This window comes from Penicillium cataractarum (genome assembly GCF_028827025.1).
Source record: "Penicillium cataractarum strain IBT 29864 chromosome Unknown utg000007l, whole genome shotgun sequence".
NCBI classification, from domain to species: domain Eukaryota; kingdom Fungi; phylum Ascomycota; class Eurotiomycetes; order Eurotiales; family Aspergillaceae; genus Penicillium; species Penicillium cataractarum.
The window spans coordinates 3,498,257-3,518,699 of record NW_026622743.1 but is presented as its reverse complement, the minus strand read 5'-3'; the positions used below and the strand labels follow the sequence as shown (position 1 = coordinate 3,518,699).

General features: G+C 51.4%; 7 protein-coding genes across 7 annotated transcripts; 4 read left to right on the top strand and 3 right to left on the bottom strand.

Moving 5' to 3' along the window:
* Positions 1-1,464: 1,464 nt before the first annotated feature.
* N7496_008803 (dicarboxylic amino acid permease agtA) lies at positions 1,465-3,415 on the top strand (the record flags this gene model as incomplete). The annotated part of the gene is made up of 5 exons (XM_056701722.1): positions 1,465-1,627; positions 1,684-1,741; positions 1,810-1,816; positions 1,867-2,027; positions 2,089-3,415. The coding sequence occupies 5 exons, from the start codon at positions 1,465-1,467 to the stop codon at positions 3,413-3,415; spliced, it is 1,716 nt and encodes a 571-aa protein (XP_056553785.1).
* Positions 3,416-4,276: 861 nt separating this feature from the next.
* Positions 4,277-5,554, top strand: N7496_008802 (heme-dependent oxidative N-demethylase family protein; the record flags this gene model as incomplete). The annotated part of the gene is made up of 3 exons (XM_056701721.1): positions 4,277-4,526; positions 4,582-5,276; positions 5,324-5,554. 3 exons carry the CDS (start codon positions 4,277-4,279, stop codon positions 5,552-5,554), a joined length of 1,176 nt encoding a protein of 391 aa, XP_056553784.1.
* Positions 5,555-6,071: 517 nt separating this feature from the next.
* On the bottom strand, positions 6,072-7,701 carry N7496_008801 (glycoside hydrolase family 43 protein; the record flags this gene model as incomplete). The annotated part of the gene is made up of 2 exons (XM_056701720.1): positions 6,072-7,480; positions 7,542-7,701. The coding sequence occupies 2 exons, from the start codon at positions 7,699-7,701 to the stop codon at positions 6,072-6,074; spliced, it is 1,569 nt and encodes a 522-aa protein (XP_056553783.1).
* Positions 7,702-8,358: 657 nt separating this feature from the next.
* Positions 8,359-10,039, bottom strand: N7496_008800 (M14 family metallopeptidase; the record flags this gene model as incomplete). Its single annotated transcript, XM_056701719.1, has 2 exons — positions 8,359-9,585; positions 9,656-10,039. The coding sequence occupies 2 exons, from the start codon at positions 10,037-10,039 to the stop codon at positions 8,359-8,361; spliced, it is 1,611 nt and encodes a 536-aa protein (XP_056553782.1).
* A 1,736-nt stretch (positions 10,040-11,775) lies between these two features.
* Positions 11,776-16,164, top strand: N7496_008799 (Arf family guanine nucleotide exchange factor SYT1; the record flags this gene model as incomplete). Its single annotated transcript, XM_056701718.1, has 2 exons — positions 11,776-12,181; positions 12,329-16,164. The coding sequence occupies 2 exons, from the start codon at positions 11,776-11,778 to the stop codon at positions 16,162-16,164; spliced, it is 4,242 nt and encodes a 1,413-aa protein (XP_056553781.1).
* Positions 16,165-17,017: 853 nt separating this feature from the next.
* On the top strand, positions 17,018-18,282 carry N7496_008798 (putative RING finger domain protein; the record flags this gene model as incomplete). Its single annotated transcript, XM_056701717.1, has 4 exons — positions 17,018-17,291; positions 17,368-17,543; positions 17,612-17,888; positions 17,963-18,282. 4 exons carry the CDS (start codon positions 17,018-17,020, stop codon positions 18,280-18,282), a joined length of 1,047 nt encoding a protein of 348 aa, XP_056553780.1.
* Positions 18,283-18,529: 247 nt separating this feature from the next.
* N7496_008797 (DNA/RNA non-specific endonuclease) lies at positions 18,530-19,527 on the bottom strand (the record flags this gene model as incomplete). The annotated part of the gene is made up of 2 exons (XM_056701716.1): positions 18,530-19,419; positions 19,491-19,527. The coding sequence occupies 2 exons, from the start codon at positions 19,525-19,527 to the stop codon at positions 18,530-18,532; spliced, it is 927 nt and encodes a 308-aa protein (XP_056553779.1).
* Between the last annotated feature and the right edge of the window lie 916 nt (positions 19,528-20,443).

The following is a 20,443-nucleotide window of genomic DNA, read 5'->3' as shown; positions in this document are numbered from 1 at the left end:
GATTGCAAAGAGAAAATCATGAGAAGTTTGGGAAGGACCCCTGCCGTGCCACTCGTAACTCTACAGCTAGGATGACTGCCAAGGCAACCAAATTGACCAAGTTGTTTATTAGCGGGAGTGGCAATTGGTTGGAGCGGCAGGAGCGGGGCTGTCTGGAGTCTTGGCAATGCCACCCGGGCGCAACGCTGGCTGATCGCCAAGACTCGCCCCCTCTAAACCCTCGGGACAGCCTCACCGTCTGCACGAAATTGGCTGATTCTTTTTTCTGTTGACAATTATTTTCACTTTGGCGAGGCAGAATTGACCGGTCATCCGATCGAGAGAGTCTTTATCAAAATATTGTGTTAGCATCGTAGGTAGGTTTATGCATAGTGGCGGATCAACGAACTATATGGACGCCTTTTCTACGCCCTAGACTTGACCTGGCTATATTCGGTCATGATCGACGTCTATCTATTTCACCCAGTCAATATTTGCTTCAGTATCTTGGAACCGACTGGACTTTGACTATCATTGACCCTCAGAAACTGCACAAAAGAATGAAATGCCGACGCAAACCGACCCGCTCCTCTCTATCTCCGTTGTAACCCGGCCAGTCGCCGTCGAGTTTTTAGGTGGATTAGTCTTTACTTCCGAGATCTTGGCGGCCCGGCGGTTGGCTTGGCCTGGGGCGCGGCGCACGAAGAGGTCTTATCGCAAGCTTTGACAAAGGGAAACTCAGTAATTTGAGAAATGGCTCTCCATCTCGGTAATATTGGGGTGAATATGTACACTAGCGAGCTGTCCGTATGAGCAGGTACTATATGAGATAGCAGATTAGCCTAGGGGCGCAGTGATATAGTAGAGTTTATTCATGCAGGTTCAAGTAGTACGAGACACAGCCGCAAGAGGAAAGCCTCGCGACCCCCGATCGGCCAAGCCGCAGCTGGAAATCCCCGGCCATCTCATTTTTTTCCTTTGGATCAATCCATATGGTCGCTTACAGTGACATCCCTATCTTCCGGCCTCCACAAGGTGGATCGTGAAGGGATTTATACCTCGTGGTCCCTATAGATGTTACCTAATTGATTCCTTCCCCATACCAAACTCGGGCCGCACGTTCAATCTCCCCTCAAGGCTTGGCTTTCCCCAGTCAGCTTATTCTGGTCTAAGTTTTCTATTTCTCGGTCTCGAGCGGGGCGAGGGCTTATCTCTATCCTCGGGGCATTCTTCCATTCTGATTTCTTGGCTTGCGGAGAGGCGCAGGGAGCTCACACTTGGTATACCACCCCCGGGCCCTTTTTAGAGGCGCTGATCACCTGTCATCTTTCGTATTTCTCTTCCCTTTTTTTCGTTTGCCTCTATTTTCTACTTCTCTTAAGATCTTTCCTTTCCCCCGGTTCTTTCCTCCAGACACGTCGGATCTGGTTCACGCAAACATCGGGGTATTCAAACGCTTGCCTCCTCTACGTTTGCGCCCAACACATGGCGTCGCACGAGGTCAAAAGCGAGGGCTACTCCTCGGAGGCCCAAGTTAAACACGAGTACAGTGGCGATGAAGTTGGCAGAGTCGAGGAAGGTGGTCTTTCCGATCCCAACCATGTTGACCTGCACCGCGCCCTCAAGGCGCGACACATCACTATGATTGGTACGTGAAGCATTGTCCCTGCGGACTCGATGAGAATCTTAACTGACGCGGTGCAGCCATTGGTGGTGCAATTGGAACTGGTCTGATTATCGGTACTGGAGATGCTCTTGCAAAGTAAGTCATGGACAATTTTCCTCCCATTCTCGACTACTTGAAGCTAACCTCGGCCTTTTTCTCTACAGGGCTGGCGTGAGTCGTTCCTTAACTTCTTGAAATTTGTTCTCATCTAACCTTCACAGCCGGGTTCAATCCTGATCGCCTACGCTTGGGTGGGTTTCATCGTGTACTTGGTTATGTGTGCTCTTGGAGAGATGGCCGCGTGGCTTCCTCTTCCCTCTGGTTTTACTGGTTACGCCGTGCGATTCTGCGATCCCGCGCTCGGATTCACTCTTGGTTGGACGTGCGTACAATTCCTGATCTTGAGCCTATCACGGTTGCATGCTAACGTGGAAGGTGCACAGATACTGGTTTAAATACATTATTCTATCGCCAAATCAGTTAACGGCAGGCGCCCTCGTCATATCTTACTGGCTTCCACAAGACAGAGTCAATGCAGGAGTCTGGATCACTGTATTGTTGATCGCGATTGTATGCATCAACTACTTCGGTGTGCGCTTCTTCGGTGAATTCGAATTCTGGCTGTCCTCGTTCAAGGTTATCGTCATCCTGGGTATCATCCTGCTCTCGTTCATCCTCATGCTGGGTGGTGGTCCCGACCACGACCGCAAGGGTTTCCGCTACTGGAAGAGTCCCGGTGCTTTCAACCACTACATCATGGAAGGCGATGCTGGTCGCTTCCTCGCGTTCTGGTCGACCATGGTCTCGGCCACCTTCGCCTACCTGGGCACTGAACTGGTCGGTGTTACAGTCGGTGAGGCGCAGAACCCGCGTCGCGCCATCCCTCGTGCGATCAAGTTGACTTTCTGGCGTATCCTGGTCTTCTATATTCTCTCCGTTCTTTTGGTCGGTACCCTGGTGCCATACAACGACAAGAAGCTTCCCTACAACAACTCCAAGTTCGCCAAGTCGAGCAGCTCCGCTGCTGCCTCGCCCTTTGTTGTTGCTATTGAGAACTCCGGAATCCCCGTGTTGTCCCACATCATCAACGCTTGCATTCTGCTGTTCGTCTTCTCCGCCGCCAACTCTGATCTATACATCGCAACCCGTACCATCTACGGTCTCGCTCGCGAGGGCAAGGCGCCCAAGATCTTCGCCCGTACCGACCGTCGCGGTGTCCCCGTCTATGCGCTGGCCATCTGCTCTTCCATCGCTCTCATCGCCTACATGAATGTTTCCAGCGACTCCCAGACCGTGTTCAAGTACTTCGTCAACTTGGTCACCATCTTCGGTCTCCTGACCTGGGTCTCCATCCTGGTCACCCACATCTACTTCGTGCGCGCCCGCCGGGCTCAGAACGTCCCAGACTCTGACCTGGCCTACGTCGCACCCTTCGGCATTGTCGGCTCCTACGTCGCCCTGGCCTTCTGCATCCTCATCGTTTTCACCAAGAACTACGACGTCTTCACACACAGCAAGAAATGGGGCAACTTCGACTACAAGAATTTCATCACCGCCTACCTGGGTATCCCTCTTTATCTGATTTTGATCTTCGGATACAAGTTCGTTACCAAGTGCAAGGGTGTGAAGCCCGAGGAGGCCGATCTGTGGACTGGCAAGGAACAGATCGACCGTGAGGAGGCTGCATTTATTGCGCAGCACGAGGCCCAGATGGAGAAGAATGCGGGCTCACACTGGTTCTACCGTAAGTTTGTGTCTTGGCTGTTCTAATTGGATCTCACATTTGGATGTGGGCGGCGCGTTTTTTTGGGTTATGCGCTTTGCGTTTATGGTCTCTCTTATGACTCGGTAAATTTTTAGCCGTTTTGTTTTTGGTGGTAGACTATGAATTTACGAGATATGAGTTTAGCAAATCATTATCGAATGTTACTTTTTCTCAAATATACTGTATTCAACTTCATCTTCCACTGCCGGGCTGGAAGCAATCCGGATATCTATCAGCGAATGCTACTGACAGTGAACCAAGCTATTCTTGTAACTTTGCAATTACAGTAGGGACTCCAAATCTCTCCCTCCCACATAAATGACCAATCAGCGATAATGCGCCCGGTTCCTAGACCCTACCAAGGGCATCACATCCGCAAGGCGTGACTTCAAAAAGTAACCAATAACAGTAGTCCCACGCGGGAAGAACTACTAGATCCTATCAGTTATTTTTTAGGCGCCTATCACCCGCATTAGCTAGCCTACCCTTCGCTGGTTATCAGTGCCACCGAGTGGGACCTTTTCCGCATCGGGTAGGTTAAATGAGTACGTAGAGATAAGGTTGTGCGGGGTAAACGAGTATTCGTGGCCGCGCCTTGCTTTTGCTTTTTAACACCAATCAAATATCTTACTTATCATGCTAAGATGGGCATTTCTAAATGTGTCGTGAGTCATTTGATATTGATAGCTCGGGCCGGTCACTCCATATATCCTGACCTTGAGCGTGATATTTAAGGGGACACCATCCCCAAGTCTACCATGTTCCTTGAAGAAAAGCGCATTCTCGCTGAAGTAGCAACAAATTAATCTACCGGTGATCTTATTTCTCTCTTCAAATTAACTCTTTCTTTCATGACGATGACAACTATGACCACGGCATCTCTTGTACAATGGCCCGGATGGCCGACGATACTCTGTTTCAGCGTGTTTTCAAGTTTGATCCTGCTGTTCACTTCAACGAAAAGACGTCAGCGCTCGATTTTCCCGCCTGCAGTTACGAGCAAAGATGTCGAGCCGGATTGTTACCCACCAGTTGAAGCCCTCCCAGATTTTCACTGGCAGACTCAAGAGCCAGTAAAGATTCGACCTTTCAAGCCAAAATACAACTTGACCATGAGTACGTGGATGATCGCGATCCAACAGGAACACGCTTCTGACTTGTCCTTTTACAGGCATCCAGGAAGCCAATGTCAGCGAGCTGATTGAGATGGACAAGAACTATCTCGAGCGCATCACACTACGAAAGAAGATCATGGCAGAGCATACCGAGACCGTCCTCGGTGCTGCAGATGGTGTCAAGGCAGCCGTAGACGAATTCTACATTTGGCTTGTCGGAACATATCTGCCAGCTCGATATCCTACCATGTTCACATTGTATCCAGCGACGGATGGGAAGCAAGAATATCTGCACAATCTGGTCACAGACGAGCAATACCCCATTCTCCCACACTCTGATCCGAAAGATACGCTTCGTTCCATGGGTGGACTAATTGACGACGACCTTCTCTTTCTACTACCATCGGAGGACGGCGATAGCGTCAAGCTCAAGGGCTTTGTAACCTGTTGTCCGAACGGCTTCAACACGGCGCAGAAGCTAAACCTTAAGCTTCGAGATATCCATACCCCAGTTCCTCAATACAAGGAGAGGTTGGAGAAGAGCATGGACCGATTTTTCGATAGAATCAAAGTCGGCAAGTTTGTTAAGCGTGCAAATGTATGTCGTTCACAAAACTGGAGGGGTGGTTCAGACCAGCTAATTGATGCTTGCCAGTGGACCATTCAAAATACCGACCGATTATTCAGGGCAACTGGGAATCATGGGTATGAGGGGGAAGAAACCACTAAAGAAGATCTAGACCTCGATATTGTAAGATCTCCCCTCAATTAATTCTGATCTTTGTCTAACCATCCCAGGCCCGAGTCCGCGTCGAAAGGCAATTCCTCCATCGTCTCCCTCAGACTCGAGCGCTCCTCTTTTCGTTCAAAACACTGCTATACCCACTTTCAGAAATCAAGGAAGAGGGGCTCGGCGAAACTCTTGCAGAGGCTATAGATGGTCTGGGAGGAGGCAACGCACCTGGTTTCCATTTCTATAAGCGGGCTGCGGTTTGGGGAGAGTCTGCCAAAGCATATCTTCGAAGTTGAGATTCGCATGTGGTTTACTGACCAATGTCAGCCACACGCGTGTCATACATTAAGAACTTGAATTTTCTAAACATTTCCACGAAAGCTGTGATTCGAGACATGTAATTACCGGCTAAATACTCGCTTTAACCGTTCAACATAATGAGCAAGTATTGCTTTTCTTTACAATTTCGACCGGGAATTTCTGGGGTAGATATGTAGTGGATACAGTGTCCACCCGGCTGTCCACTTCAGCATCACAATGTCCACCTTACAAATCTAGCGGGATCTTTACACGACTTCTGGAGATCCTTATGGTCCGCTAGATCGGAAAATCCGAACCCGAGTCTGGACTCCCGCAGAATTAGGTTACCAAATCTGGCTTAACACGCAGCACGTAGTTACCTAGTTTAGATAGGGCGACGTAGATAATTACAAGACGACTTTCCATCCACCTCATCACCTTAGAACTTTGGACTTGACTCGCATGAAGCTTCACCTCCCAGGATTACAATGTATTTATTGGAGAAAGTACGATTTAAGATACAGAAACCCCTTCTAGCTGCACAACACTATCACTTACGGCATGACTTGTCGTGTTCGCAAAGATCCCAAACAAAGTCCCATTAAAATCACACGCCGTCATTTCCAGTGCATCAACAGATCCAAGTAAAACCCATCCTGTCTCATCCTCCATTCGAATGGAAAACTCATACGCCAAAGTAGTCGCAGAAATCCGCATGTGGACCTTTTGACTCGTTATCGCAATTTCTGAGATCACCTTTGGTTCTCCTTTCAATTTGAAGCATGCCTCTAGCGTGACTTTCCCTGTGTTGCTATCGTAGCAGATATCGACGTGGCGAACATCTTCCTTGTAAAGCATCAATCCAGCCCTCGTATTTGGACTAGTAGGGACGTGGAGAGCTGCGGTTGCGGTGCAGCAAGAGGATCTTTGCCGTTTTCCGACGAAAGTTGTTGTTCCATGTGTTGCTGTTAGGTCTCGCATAGATGGATTCAGTGCAACCACGCTGCCATCATCCGAAAACTTGTAGTGGTCCAGGTTCGCATCTCGGATGTAGACATCATCAACTCGCTCTATGGGCGTGGGAATAGGCTCCTTCTCGGGGAGGCCGCACCGCTCAAACTGCATCTTAGCCCGACCAAATATCGGCCATTCCCCAGTAGGCCATTCCACAGGGATTAAAAATGTCTCTCGTCCGATCGGTGTTCGACCACCAGTCTCGTTCCTCACCCCTAAAGCGACAGCCCACCAAGCCCCAGAGCCATCCTGAAACAAATCAGCATGCCCAACATTCTGGACATACTCATCCGTGCCTGACGCGGTAAGCACTGGATTATTCTCATAAACCTCAAAAGGACCCCAGACATCTCTAGAACGCGCCATGACAACCTGGTGATTCTCAAAGGTCCCACCATCCGCAGCTAGAAGGTAATAAAATCCATCTTTCTGGTACATATGTGGTCCCTCGATATCACTTTTCCCATCGTTGCTAGTCTCAGCACCCTTCCAGATAACCCTGATTTCAGAAAGTCTCTTCCCAGACGTGATGTCGATCTCGAATTGCCGGATTGAACAGTTTCGATCAGCCAAAGCTCCCTCTCTCCATGATGCTTGGACATAAACTTTGCCGGTAGTGTCGTCGAATAATAAACTGGGGTCGATACCATCGTACTCAAACCAGACCGGGTCACTCCACTCATTAGCCCAGATGTTTGTGGATGTAATGATGAAATTGTCGGTGCGAAGATCTCCACCCTCTTTGCGCGAGGCGTTCGTGCATATTATGTAGAATACGTCGTTATGCCACCGAATAGTCGGCGCGAAGAGACCGAGTGTAGCAACGAGGTTCTTGTTGGGACCAATTGGGAATGCATCTGTCGTCGCGTTGGATAGGTCAAGTTGACTTGTCTTGTTGATTGCATTTCCTTTCTGGGCATTAGCAATGGTTGGCCATTGGAGTTGGGTGTACTGCTCAAGCAAACGCACCAATATGTGTCCAAGAAATGAGGTCCCTTGAGGCATAGATTGGAAGGCCGGGGAAGATATGAAATGAGGAGTTGACAATGAAATAAGTGTCCTTGACGAAGACGATGGATGGGTCTGGTGCGAATCCAGGAATGATGGGGTTTCTGTATACTGTGGACATGGCGTGATTTGTTATTTATGATGTTAAGGAGTCAGAGAAATTTCATGAATATATTCCCCTCCGATGGCTTATATATAGGTCAGGCTTCAGCGTTTGGAGTGAGGGGGTTTGGGGTAGTAGTGGTGGAGAAAAGGTAGGTGGCTTCGGATATCCCGTTCCTAGGAGTGGACATTAAAGCTAAACTTCAGAAATGAGTTGTCGGAAATTATTGAGAACCGAGAACTCCGAAGGGATTCTGCAAGGCTCAATATAATCATTTTGCCTGAATGCTAGTTGGAATGATGATCGTGGTATCCACTGACGAGAGTGGACAGTGGACAATGTGGATCAAGTGGACGTAGTGGACGTGATGAACAGAGTGGACAGGCCTGGAGACTAACCTAAATAGGGAATATCGGGGCCTGGTACAGGTTATTCATGATCCTATTTTCTATTTCGCATCTACTGATTTCTGAAATGGTTCAAAATAATCACATTTTGGTTCATGTCTCGTCATATCCAATGCCTAGATCGCATCAAACCGACATACATCCCTAGAAGAAAACCCAATATGTACAAATCAGAAAAAAAGTATCCTTATCAAAGATCCCCCAAAACGCCCGACATAAATACATGCAGATCAATCATCTCAAATTTCACAGGGGTAGATGAAATCATCTACTTCTTCGACAACGGCTTCTGTTCGAAATTGAACGGAGGCTTGAAAGCTGGAATCTCGTCATCGTCATGTTCGACAATCCTCTCGCCCCAGACGAATCGACCGAATGTCAACACCGCGTGGAAAATTTCCTTGCCGGTGGGGACGATATGCTCGGGCGGGAGCAAGAAGCCGTAGCTACCGCGGTCTCGCAGCTTGATCTGGAATGAGTATGTAGCGTGCAGCTTGTGGTAGAACCAGTCGAGGGCACTGCCTCCAGAGCTGATATTGGCGGCTTCGCCGTTTGGCAGGATACCCTCACAAGCGGATGTCACATCGTAGGATTCGTGGGTGGACTGGCGAATGGCCTTGGCCAGACCGAGGCCCAGTTCCTCGAGGCTTTCCAGCGTCGGAGGGACGGAGGCGCAGCTATATGAGTAGGGATACAGGATCTGCTGGGAGTACGAGTGAAGATCCAAAAAGCCTACGATATCGGCGCGGCCGCTATCGGTCTCGTTCTGCGCCCACTGGGCCAGCCGGTGGGACTCGAGGGCCTCGAAGGGCTCTGAACCTGCGTAGTTTTCAGAGCAAGGGTTCGACCGAGTGGACTCACCGTCCCATTCAAAGTCCCAAGCTCGGTCGAGGTCGACTCCCCGGCATAAAGGCAGACCGGTAGATTGTCGGTTCTTGCGCCAGAGACGATCCGACTCCCACGAGTAGACGTAGCCATCCGGGTTGAGGGTTGGGATCAAGACCCATTCATACTCATGCAGGAGACGTGTCACCTCGGCTGAATGGCCATACTGGGTGATGAGGCTGTATGCGACGTAGGTAACCGTGGAGGTACTGATCCACTCTCGTGCGTGGGAACCGCCCACTACGACGATAGTCTTGCGCGGGCCGGTCGGCTCCAACGCAGAACGTGTGGTCCCAACCCGCAGAGCATGAATATCGCGTCCCTCGTAGGATAGTCCGATACTGGTGAATTGGGTATGTGTGGGGAACATTGATGCCATCAGTCGCATCCATTGCACGACAACGGATAGCGGCTGATAGTCAAGGAAAAAGACGTCGCCGACCGGTGCGGTGGCAGTCCGCCTGCTCCCGGATCTGAAATCGGGTTCCGTATCGGACGAATGGTGCAGGTGTCTTGGGTAAGTATTGTAGATCATATCGACAAGGTCGTCCATGAGGGGGGTATGGTTTGAGCGGAGGGAAGGGGGCAGCAGGTCGAGGAGAGAAGGAATCTAGTCCAAAGGGTTAGGCTAAGGATACGAATGACGAAGTGTTAAGGCGATCGAGGGCCATTGTACATACCATATCTTCCGCAAGTCGAATATCTACATATTGCGCGGTAATGGCCCAGACATCAAGCACCAATACCCTCGAGGCCGAGGCTAACGCCTCCGCATCGTCGGGATGACGCAGATGAAAACGGACAACGACATCGCTGCCATAGCGATCGCGCACGTTGGAGGGAATACCGGTGTGCTTGGGACACGTCCGGGGCAGACCCCAGACTGATTCAATCAGCCAGTCACGCAGGCGAGTCCATGGACGGCGCGGGTCGGAGGGCTGGTCGAGAAGGTTGATCGGCTGGAGTGGCGGCGGAGCACCGGGAGCAATGCTGGAACCTGCGGGGACTGCCAAGATGGGTGGGCAGAGGGCCGAGAGGAGCAGAACGGAGGGAAGGACACGCATCGTGGCGTGGAGGAGGTAGAGGGCGATGCCAGTCGAGGGTGGGGGGTGGTGACAAAAAAAGATCAAGAGAAATGGAGGGACGAAGTGGAGTGGAGAGGTGTCAGACTGTCAGCCGGGAACAGTGCGGAGAAGGCGGGAACGATAAGCTAATGGTTGATTGACACCAGTCGGAGCAAGTGTATAGGTCATAGTAGGATGAATAGGACAATGTAGAAAAGTATACCGACTGTTTGGAAGTTCTGACAAAATAATAGAGAATTGAAGTTCATGAGCTGTGAGCTGTTAGCTCTTAGGCAGGCGAATAACGGGAGGGGCTTGGTGGAGAGTGGCTAAAGGCATGAGTACGAATAGGGTTTGTAGGCAATACGTCAGTGGCCAAGGAGAGAATGGGGCGAACCTGAAAGTTGATAGAGCTAGAAGTTTAGGATAGTAAATGGTAAAGCATGTTGCCTGGGATGTATCAGATAAACTTTAAAGAAGCAAAAAGATCTAGACGATAAGGTATCCGAGGGAATTGGTTTACAGAGAGTGGTGCACGGATATATATATAGATGATCAGGATGACCGAGACAGTTCAATTAGTGATTAGGTATATCCATAATTCCATGGCATAGAATGTCTTTATAGAGTTAGAAACTACGTTCTTCTAACCTGTAATTTAACCTAAGATCTGGCAAGTTGCTACTACCTTCTAGTATACTTAGTATACTTGGGTACCTTCTGCGCGAACATGTTCGGCTTGGAAGTGTTCTAGAAGCATCACCTTAAACCAATTAAGTGTAGACCCGGAAGGGCCGGACTGGTGTAGTTCAATTGAAAGTGTATACTTCGTATGCATTGCATTATTGACTCGAGATTGATTTATAGGTGAACATGGAACAAACACCGCCATTGTTTAACATTGAGTATATCGAACATTCTATAATTATCGCACTCTTCAGTCTAGACCGCAGAATATCGGCAGAAGATCCCCACTCCTCCGGCCACGCCGCAGTCTAGAATGTTTAGAGTCGTCTTTGCTCCATCGAGTCTCGAATTAACTCAAACTTGAGTTGTCGTAATTGTACTATGATCCTAGTGGGTTATTTTGTACTATTATTATATTCGAGGAATAGTAGTACTAGTATGGAGAAGTGTCGCAGAAGTGGACGATCCAAGATGCTATCAATAGCATCGATCCACATGAATTATAGTATATCGACATGTTCTATTTCTCTACAAAGTACCAATTGTCCTAGTAATATAGTACCAACTCTCCTAGTATCTCGTCTAATAAACCGGTTCTCTTATAGCCGCGCTCAGGGCGCCTACTACCCCGAAACTCGTCTGCCTTAAACCCCTCCCCCTCCTCCTCTCCAAATAATCCCTCCTCCACGTCAAATCGGACTCGATATTCTCCTCCAGAACCAAATCCACTCCGATCCCAGTACGATCGTGGCGTGCAGGTGCTTACAAGATCCGTAATTCTTCAAAAACTTTGCGGAGTTCCCCAAGCACCGCCCCTCCCTTTTTCCCAACTTTCCCGCGTTCCCCTTTTTTTTTTCTCGAGCTGACGACGGGCTCACTCCACCTCCGATTCCCGCGTTCTGGAACACTCCACGTCGCCATGCTCTGAGTTCGTCCATCCCTCGACAATCTTATCCCCCTCGTTTTTTCAACCAACCTTCTACGTTCTACCAGCTGGGCTTTCTCAAACGGGCCACGCATGGGTCGGAACACCTCGGTTTTTCGCAGCCATGCATTGGAAAGGCCTGCGACTCGTTGCCGATGGGAGCTCCAAGCGCCAAAGTACCATTGAATCCCAACCCCAGGCTCGTCGCAGCGAACACCTTCCACGTCCCTTGGCCCCCATCAACGAACCTAGATACTCCGAATCGACCCCTCGTTTCTCGGACCTGGTTGATTCACGGGATATTAATGCGGACGGCGATGGGACGGCGCCACGATTGCAAGTCCCCGGTGAGAGGGGGCCAGAAGCTGGGGTCGCGCGGGCGGATTTCGCTGCAGGCCCCTCGACAGGGGATACCCCTAGCTTGAGGAGGAATCGATTCAGCTTCATGAGACTGCGTCACGCCTCGGATCCACAGCTTTCCAAGTCTTATGCAAAGGCAGAGGATGCTCCCCCGGTGCCTTCGCTCCCGCGTAAGTACAACACCTCCCCTGTCGCTCGACATGTTCACGACGAGTTTCTACATGCTGGACCGCTGGTAGCGACTTAGGCTTGCGATCGCAGAAGGATACAGGAGAAAGTGGTGTAATTGAGGGCCTGATTGCTGACATACTCTGAAGCTCCCAAGATCATCACCACCGCCCCGACTAGCCACGAACTCGACCAGCCTGTTAAACAGCGGCATAAGCTCAGACTTCGTCCGTCCTCTCGCAAGCACTCTATGGATGAACTATCCCGAAGTTCAGGAGACTATTCGCGCAAATCGGAACGAAAGCATCAGGGATCGACCGACTCCCATATCGCTGACTCGAGTCTCTCGACCTATCAGACATCAGCCCCGGAGGAGCCAGGGAGACTCTCTACCACGTCCATACGAAGCGGAGGTCGAGATCAGACGTTCAACGACTCCCAGCAATCGTCAGTGTCAGCCACGGATACGCGCTTCTCAGAATCCTCCCGGTCAGATCAGAGCTATGGAGACCAGACCTTCCGAACAAACTCCCCTCGCGATGGCCAAGGCTCGGCCAACAAGCGATTCCGCATGCCCCGATTGAAGCGACACCGTAGCCCCTTGTTCCCACTACCTCCGAAGCTCCCACCAACATCCAACAATTTCCCCCCGGCCGAAACAGCGAAATCCGATACCTCAGATCATGATCAGATTTCACCACTCCCGTCTCCACAACGGTCATCGGTTGGCCTGGCTGGTCCCAGCGCACCACCACTTCTCCGGAATAACTCGACAAACTCGGCTCGGTCCATTCGATCAAATCCCTCCCACAAGGGCCGCGGCAGGTCCTCCACAATGGGTTCGCTTGCTGAGAACAACGTGGATGAAACATCGCCAGTTCCGTATTTGGCATCGTCTGGACGGACATCCACTTCCACCAGTGGCCGAAAGAGCTTCGGCGACATCTTCAGCATCTCTCAGCGATTGAGACAGAACTCCGAGCCGCCGATTCCTCGCAACGGCTCCCCCGGAATTGGTGGAGCAGCGACCCCTATCAAGGCGGATCTTCCGCCAATCCCTGCCCGCGAAGAAGGAGAGACGCCAGCCGCATACCTGACCAAGCTGGAGGAGAGTCTACCGCGCGGCATGATTGGAGGTATTCTGGCTCAGTCGGACGACGAATTCTACAAGGTTGGACTGCGAAAGTACATGCGGTCATTCTCGTACTTTGGCGATCCAATCGACATGGCTATTCGGAAGCTTTTGATGGAGGTGGAATTGCCCAAGGAAACTCAGCAGATTGATCGATTCCTGCAAGCGTTTGCGGACCGCTATCACGAATGCAACCCCGGGATCTTTGCTTCAACCGATCAAGCTTACTTCATCGCATTCTCCATTCTCATTTTGCACACCGACGTTTTCAACAAGAACAACAAGCGTAAGATGCAGAAACCTGATTATGTCAAGAATTGCCGAGGAGAGGGTATTGCAGAGGATATCCTCGAATGCTTCTACGAGAATATCTCATACACCCCCTTTATCCACGTTGAGGATGCAAACCTTCGCGATCGTCATCTTGCGAAACCCCGGCGAGCATTGTTCAAAAGCACCAGTTCTGACCATTTGCCACTGATGGCGAGGGAACCTGTAGATCCATACACACTCATCATGGATAACAAGCTCGGAACCCTGAAACCCAGTCTGAAGGATGTGATGGATCTCGAAGACACTTACAACCATGTCGGAACCAGCGGTACGCCTGATATGGACGATCTTCACCAAGCTTTTACCAAGTCTGGCATCTTGCAGATCATTTCTCTCCGCTCGAGGCCCGATGCGTTCATGCAGGCAAGCCTTGATAATCCAGCTGACTCACACCCGGGTCTGGTGGATATCAAGGTGGCCAAGGTTGGGTTGCTCTGGCGGAAGGATCCTAAGAAGAAGCGAGCACGATCGCCCTGGGCCGAATGGGGCGCGGTTTTGACATTCTCCCAACTTTACTTCTTCCGAAACGTGACTTGGGTGCGGACGTTGATGGCTCAACACGATGCGTACGTGAGGAATGGTCGCAAAGGCACTCTTGTTTTCCGGCCTCCTCTGGCTGAATTCAAACCGGATGGTATCATGTCTACGAACGATGCCGTAGCCCTGCTCGACGACAGCTACAAGAAGCACAAGCACGCTTTCTCGTTCGTTCGGCCCAATGCCTTGGAAGAAGTCTTCTTAGCAACCTCCGAGCCTGAGATGAATGACTGGATTGCCAAGCTCAATTACGCAGCCGCCTTCCGTACCACGGGTGTTCGTACTAAGGGTATGATCGCTACAAATTACGAGGGCCAACGGTACCGCAGGAGCCAGCGTGTAGGATCTGTCTCGTCGCTCGGCTCAAACCGGTCAGGGGATAGAGAACCCGAATCGCCTAGCATTGACAATGATATCGTGGCCGAGTTTGTCGCAGCTCGTCGACAACTGATGAGCCAAAAGATCCGTGACACCAACGAGAAGCTGTTCGTTACTCAGAAACAGCTGGAAGATCTTTTGCGAAACGCTCGGCATCTGCAAGTATTGACCCCCGTCACTCCCCGCGCTCGTGAGAATGTCATCATGGCAGCAGCCCGTATGGCTGCAAAGCTCAAGTGGGTTCGGCAGGACATCTGGCGCAACAAGTGCTACCGTGAAGTTCTTCTTCGGGATCTCGGGGAGGAGGAGACCGCGACGGATGAGCGGACAGGGTCTGTGGCCGGACCAACGGTATCAACCGTGACTGAACCTGCCCGGGTGGCTTCCGTTTCTGGGCCATCTATCGCCTCTGAACCCAGCATTCGCGGTGCACCCAGCATTGGGCACGCGACATCGAGCCACGATATCCCTGAAGAACCTGCCGTGTCGACCCCCGTCGAGAAACCTTGCATTGATACCGGTTTTCTGAGTGAGCCCTCGGACGAGGAGATGCGACGACCCAGTATTCAAACTTCCACCACCTCATCCGACGTTGGTCGAGTTGGGCGGCCCCTCTCCATTGCCATCGTGTCCGAAGGCCGGTCTGACAGTGCCTCGCACCTCGAACGGGAAGCCTCGGTACTCAGCCGTGGGAGCAAGTTCGATGGTGCCAGTCTCGGATCTCGGGCCTCCAAAATTACTTCCCCCGTTAGCTACGATGATAGTGAAGAGCGTCTGCTAAGAGAGACTGGTCTACTTGACCTCGGTGGCTCGCCCCCGCCACGCAAGCCTTCAGCTACCGTACCGGAAGATGAATCGGAGAGCAAGCCCGAGGAGTCTTCCGAAGTCTCTCAGAGTGACAACAACAGGCCCAGCCGTGTCCGCCGCAGCCTTCACCGAACTCTTCGCGAGCCACACCATGTTCACCGACATCACTCGCGCCATAAGAAGAATCGGGATTCCGTATCGAGCCTGAATGGTCCCGAGGACGATGGAAGTGAGAGCAGTGGACTTGCCCGCAAGACACCCAGCTTCACCGTGCATGGCAAGAAAGCTTCCATCATTACCTTTGGCTCAGAGTGGCAGAACATGCCTCCAGAAGAGCGTCTTAAACTGCGCAAGCCTACTCCTCATGAAGAGCCACGCGCTTCGGATCCCGTCATTGCCGGCAGTGGGGAATCGGTGACTTCGGATAATCTGCCGGCTGACCATCGTCACTCATACATGAGTGTCAGCACGACTACGGGACTCAGCCTGCGCAGCGATGATGAAACGATCGATTTCTTTAAGGATGCCCAGGAGACGTTTACCCCAGACTCTCCTAAGCGTCCGGTATCGCAGGCCCCCGGCCAAGAGCTGGAACAACCCCTCGCACCCGACCAACCTGCACCAGAGCTGGAGAACAAACTCCCATCAACCTCTGGCACTGGGACCGGGTCTGTCATCTATGGCAACCACCTGACTGCACCTGGAGAAACCACATCACCGTCGTCTACCTCCCTCAATGAACGAGTGGTCGATACCCCGTCCTCTGAGAATCTCCGACAACAAGCTGTCGGTGCATGAGCCTACCTCCTGACAATTCTTCAACCTATTCACCTATCCTCCCGTTCTCTTTCTCTCTCTCTCTCTCTCTCTCTCTCTCTCTCTCTCTCTCTCTCTCTCTCTTCTCTCTCTCTCTCTCTCTCTCTCTCTCTCTCCACCGCCTCTGCATCACTGTATAGCTCTACTCAATTTCCTTTCCCTGGATCTGCTCCTGTTGTTTACATTACGACTATTATACCCCGATTCAATTTCAATTCTTATCTTGCACAAGTGGTTCTTTCTTCCTTTCATCATGTTCCCTTATTTCATCCTCGGACTTTGTCTCCATTCTGCACTGCAATTGCATAACAACAGCATTGAACCCGTGCATCCAGCTCGGCTCGTACCTGCATTCCACTGCGTCTTTGTCGGTCCACTCTAGTCCATGTTTCTTTCTTTTTTTCTACCTGCTGGGGGTCTGATTTCGGTTTGGGTTCTGGGTCTTGGATGGATTGCATATTGGGGTGATGTTCGTGTCTTCTCTCTTTTTGGACACCCTTTTCTTGAAACCTTTCAATCTGCAGGAATCTGGTCTGGTTTACTTGCAATGGAATGGATGTAACGTAACACTCGTTTCCCTCGGTTTTTCTTATGGGTGAGGATAACGGGGTTAAGCTATGTTAGACAAAAGCATTTATCATTGAATATCTCATACATGAAACTAGTGTTACATCACTTCTACTCCTATGTCTGTATAAAGGCGGTGCTCCCAGCGGTGAATAAAAAAGAAATACTGCCACCCAAAAACACCACAATTACTTCATACTCCAACCCCAACAGCTCTCCCTCCCCGATTTCCCCACCCCCATTCACACCCCGTCCACCATTGTCAAAAATGGCACATTCAAAACGCAACACCTCCCTCCCGCACTTCACATCCTACGAACGCACCCTCCTCCGCTCAACCTGGGGCTCCAAACGCAGCCACATAAGCCGCGACTCCTTCCTGCCCTTCGCCTCATGTCGCCTCTGCCTCCAACCCGCGCGCGCGCCGGTCGTCGCGTGCGCCACGAACGGGGATCTGTTTTGCCGTGAGTGCGCGATTAGCGATCTGCTTGCGCAGAGGCAGGAGATTAAGAGGTTGGAGAGGGAGAGGGAGGAGGCTCGGAGTAGGATTAGGGAGGGGGAGGAGAGGAGGGGGGAGGAGGCGCGGGTTAGGGATTTGAGGGATTTTGAGTTGGTTAGTATGGGGCTTGAGGGGGGGGAAGAAGAGGAAGGTGGAAGGTGAAGAGGTGGAGGGGAAGGTGGTGGAGGGTCATGGTGAGGGTGATGGGAAGAGGAGGAAGGTTTTCGAGTTGGATATGGCGCAGGTTGCGAGGGAGGAGCAGGAGAGGTTGAAGAAGGGGATTAAAAAGGAGAAAGTATGGAAATGGCACTCTCCGCTGTCCAGGCTGGACTTTTCAAGTGTCCGCGAGGATAATGTTTCAAGGTTGTTAACCTGTGCACGCAGGACTCGAGTAAATCAGCACTCCCATCTTTCTGGGTCCCATCTCTCACGCCGTCGACGGATCACGATGAAATCACGGCTAACAAGGCCGTCAAATTAACGCCCATGTGTCCCGGCTCGAATGAGACGCACACGCATAGCTACTCTCTCAAGTCGCTGGTCGATGTACACTTTACCGAAGAGAAGGACTCGGACGGGACGGTCTCGCGCGTGTGTCCTAGCTGCAAGAAGAATCTTAGCAATGGGTTGAAAGCTATGCGTATGTGCCTGACACTTACTAGCGCATTGACATGCCCACGTTGGCGTTGACTTTTTACTGACCATCAACTCTAGTGACGAAACCCTGTGGACATGTGATCTGCTCACCATGCGTTACAAAGTTTATGACTCCACACGACGTTCCAGATCCCCATGCCTCCAAGGAAGAACAGGCGAAGACTGCGGCGCTTCATGGACTGGTGCTGTGTTACGTTTGCGAAACGGATATCACGCCTAATGGGTCCAATGGGGATGCGGGGACGAAGAAGAAGTCTAAGAAGAAGGAGAAGGATGCTATTCTGCCTGGGCTGGTGGAGATTAGCTCGGAGGGTACGGGATTTGCGGGAGGTGGAGGGAATGTTGTTACTAAGAGTGGTGTTGCATTCCAGTGCTGAGAGGAGGAGTACCTGGACAGGCCCACTTAATGGGGAAACGAAGAGAATACAAGTGGTAGACAAAAGCCTTCAATTGCAAGGTTAATGTAAAATATACCGATTGATATCACTCCCCGCGATAGGAGACAAGAAACGCCCGAAACCATGCACGAACAATGTCCTAAATATACAAGGGGCCACTCGGGCCTCAAACAGCCATCTCGATATCTCACACTCCATCCAAACCCCAACAACCTAACTCCCGCATCTAATTGCGCTTCTTAGCATTGTTGAACTCCCGCACAACAATTTCACACTTAATCTCCTGACACAACCGACGGCGACGACTAGGATCCAACTTGGCCGCAAACTCCAAGCCCGACGCCCTCTCAACCGCCTCGAGAGGAACCTCAAAGTCCGAAAGACTCTTCTCATTCGGGATGCGCGCATTCGGCAACACAAACGCACCAAGGGCAACCTTGCTAGTCGGCGAATCGGTACCATACTCCGCATAAATCACCTTATAAAAGTGCGTCGGCACCGCAACGTTAGGCGGGTTCCCGATAACCTCGTAGTTCACACGCCACTTGCCATCGGGATCGCGATGGGGCAGATACAAGGGCCCCGTCACGACGCGAACGGAGGGATACCGCGACGCAAGCTTGCGGCAAAAGTCCTCGAAATGCGCCCAATAGTCGCGGTTGAATCCCTCGCCGACCTGCGGACACATATTGCTCAGGTAGAAGGTATCGTCCATAGCGCCCTGCGACCACTTCGCGTCTGCGGCGGGTACCTGGTGGCCGCGGTCATAGCCGGAGCGGAAGTAATCGGCCAGTTTGGCGCGGAACAGGGCCGGGATGGAAGTATCCTCTGCGAAGGTGCTGTGCTTGCGGTCTGCGTTGTTCTGGGACAGCGATTGCGGGGTGATGTGCTCGGCGACCCAGGATGGGTTGCGGGTGCGACGGTCGTAGGCGCCGTGCAGGGGCAGCGTGGAGAGTTCGTCGGCGATGGGACCGGGGAAACCGTATTGCAGGACGCCGGCTGGGTTGACGGGGCCGGTGGGGGTTTTTGCGGCAAGGGGTGGTGTTGGGATTGTCGTGGGGACTTTGACGGTGCCCGCGATTGAGGGGGAGGGGGGGCTTGGTGCTGGGGTTGGTGCTGTTGGGATTGGGATTGGGATGGCTTCGAGGAGTAGAGGAGGGCAGTTACGCCAGCGCCGGTGGCTGCACTGGCGGCCGCGATGACGGCCAGAGTTGCTTTCGACATGGTTTGTATAGAATCCCTGGTGAGATTTGGGAGGGATGGAGGGATTTGAGAGGAGGTTGGAGGAAGTGCGAGCGAATGTCGCGAGTGTTGTCCTCGGGACCTTTTTTTTCTGTTGGCGCGCGCGAATCACGAGAAAAAGAAGGATAGCGGCCACTTTGCCCAGGATCAGTCAGCCCTGTTTAAGACCGGTCAAAAGTTGGATATAGTATGGGAGATATGTTGGCGGTGACCAGGGCGGTGACCATGCTGTATGTGTTACATAATCAGGTGTCCGATGGCCGTAGTCAAGTGGAAAAGTCACGAGCCAATCAACGAGTCACATGGCCAGCAATGGAGATATACTCGTGAGATGATCAGTAGACAGGAATGTGCATGATAATGAGTCAGTTATTGGTCATTGGGGAGAGTAAGATACGTAGGTCAATAGTCTGCCTCTGACTGGTCAGTCCGAACTGCAGATCAGAGGGTCCGGCTGCTGAGGACCTCGAGATCTCGAATGCCAGAACGGGCGGGCTAAGCATAATTGAGCCAGGTATGAAGTTGTTAGCGTGCCGTTCAATCTTATAGTTAATAAGATAGTTTCATCTCTCCCAACTTTGATGTTTAAGCTGTTAATCTCAGACGTTCTGATCCCCGACTCATGCCGCTGCCCGCATTTTAGGGCTGCGGAGAGAGCGGAGTATGGGAAGAACAATGAGGACCTTGGGTGCAAGAAGGAATGCCCAGCATAGGCGCCTGCAGGTCGAGTGCTAAGAGTGGCAGCATCTCCCTCCCCATCATGGCTCATCCTTTTCATCTTCATTCATCGGGGACGATTAAACAGAATTGTCGTTGGTAAAGAAAAAAGAAGCAACAGGCGAGACTCGACGCTGACCGCCAACTGCCGAGTTTCTTTTTGAACGTCACTGACATCACT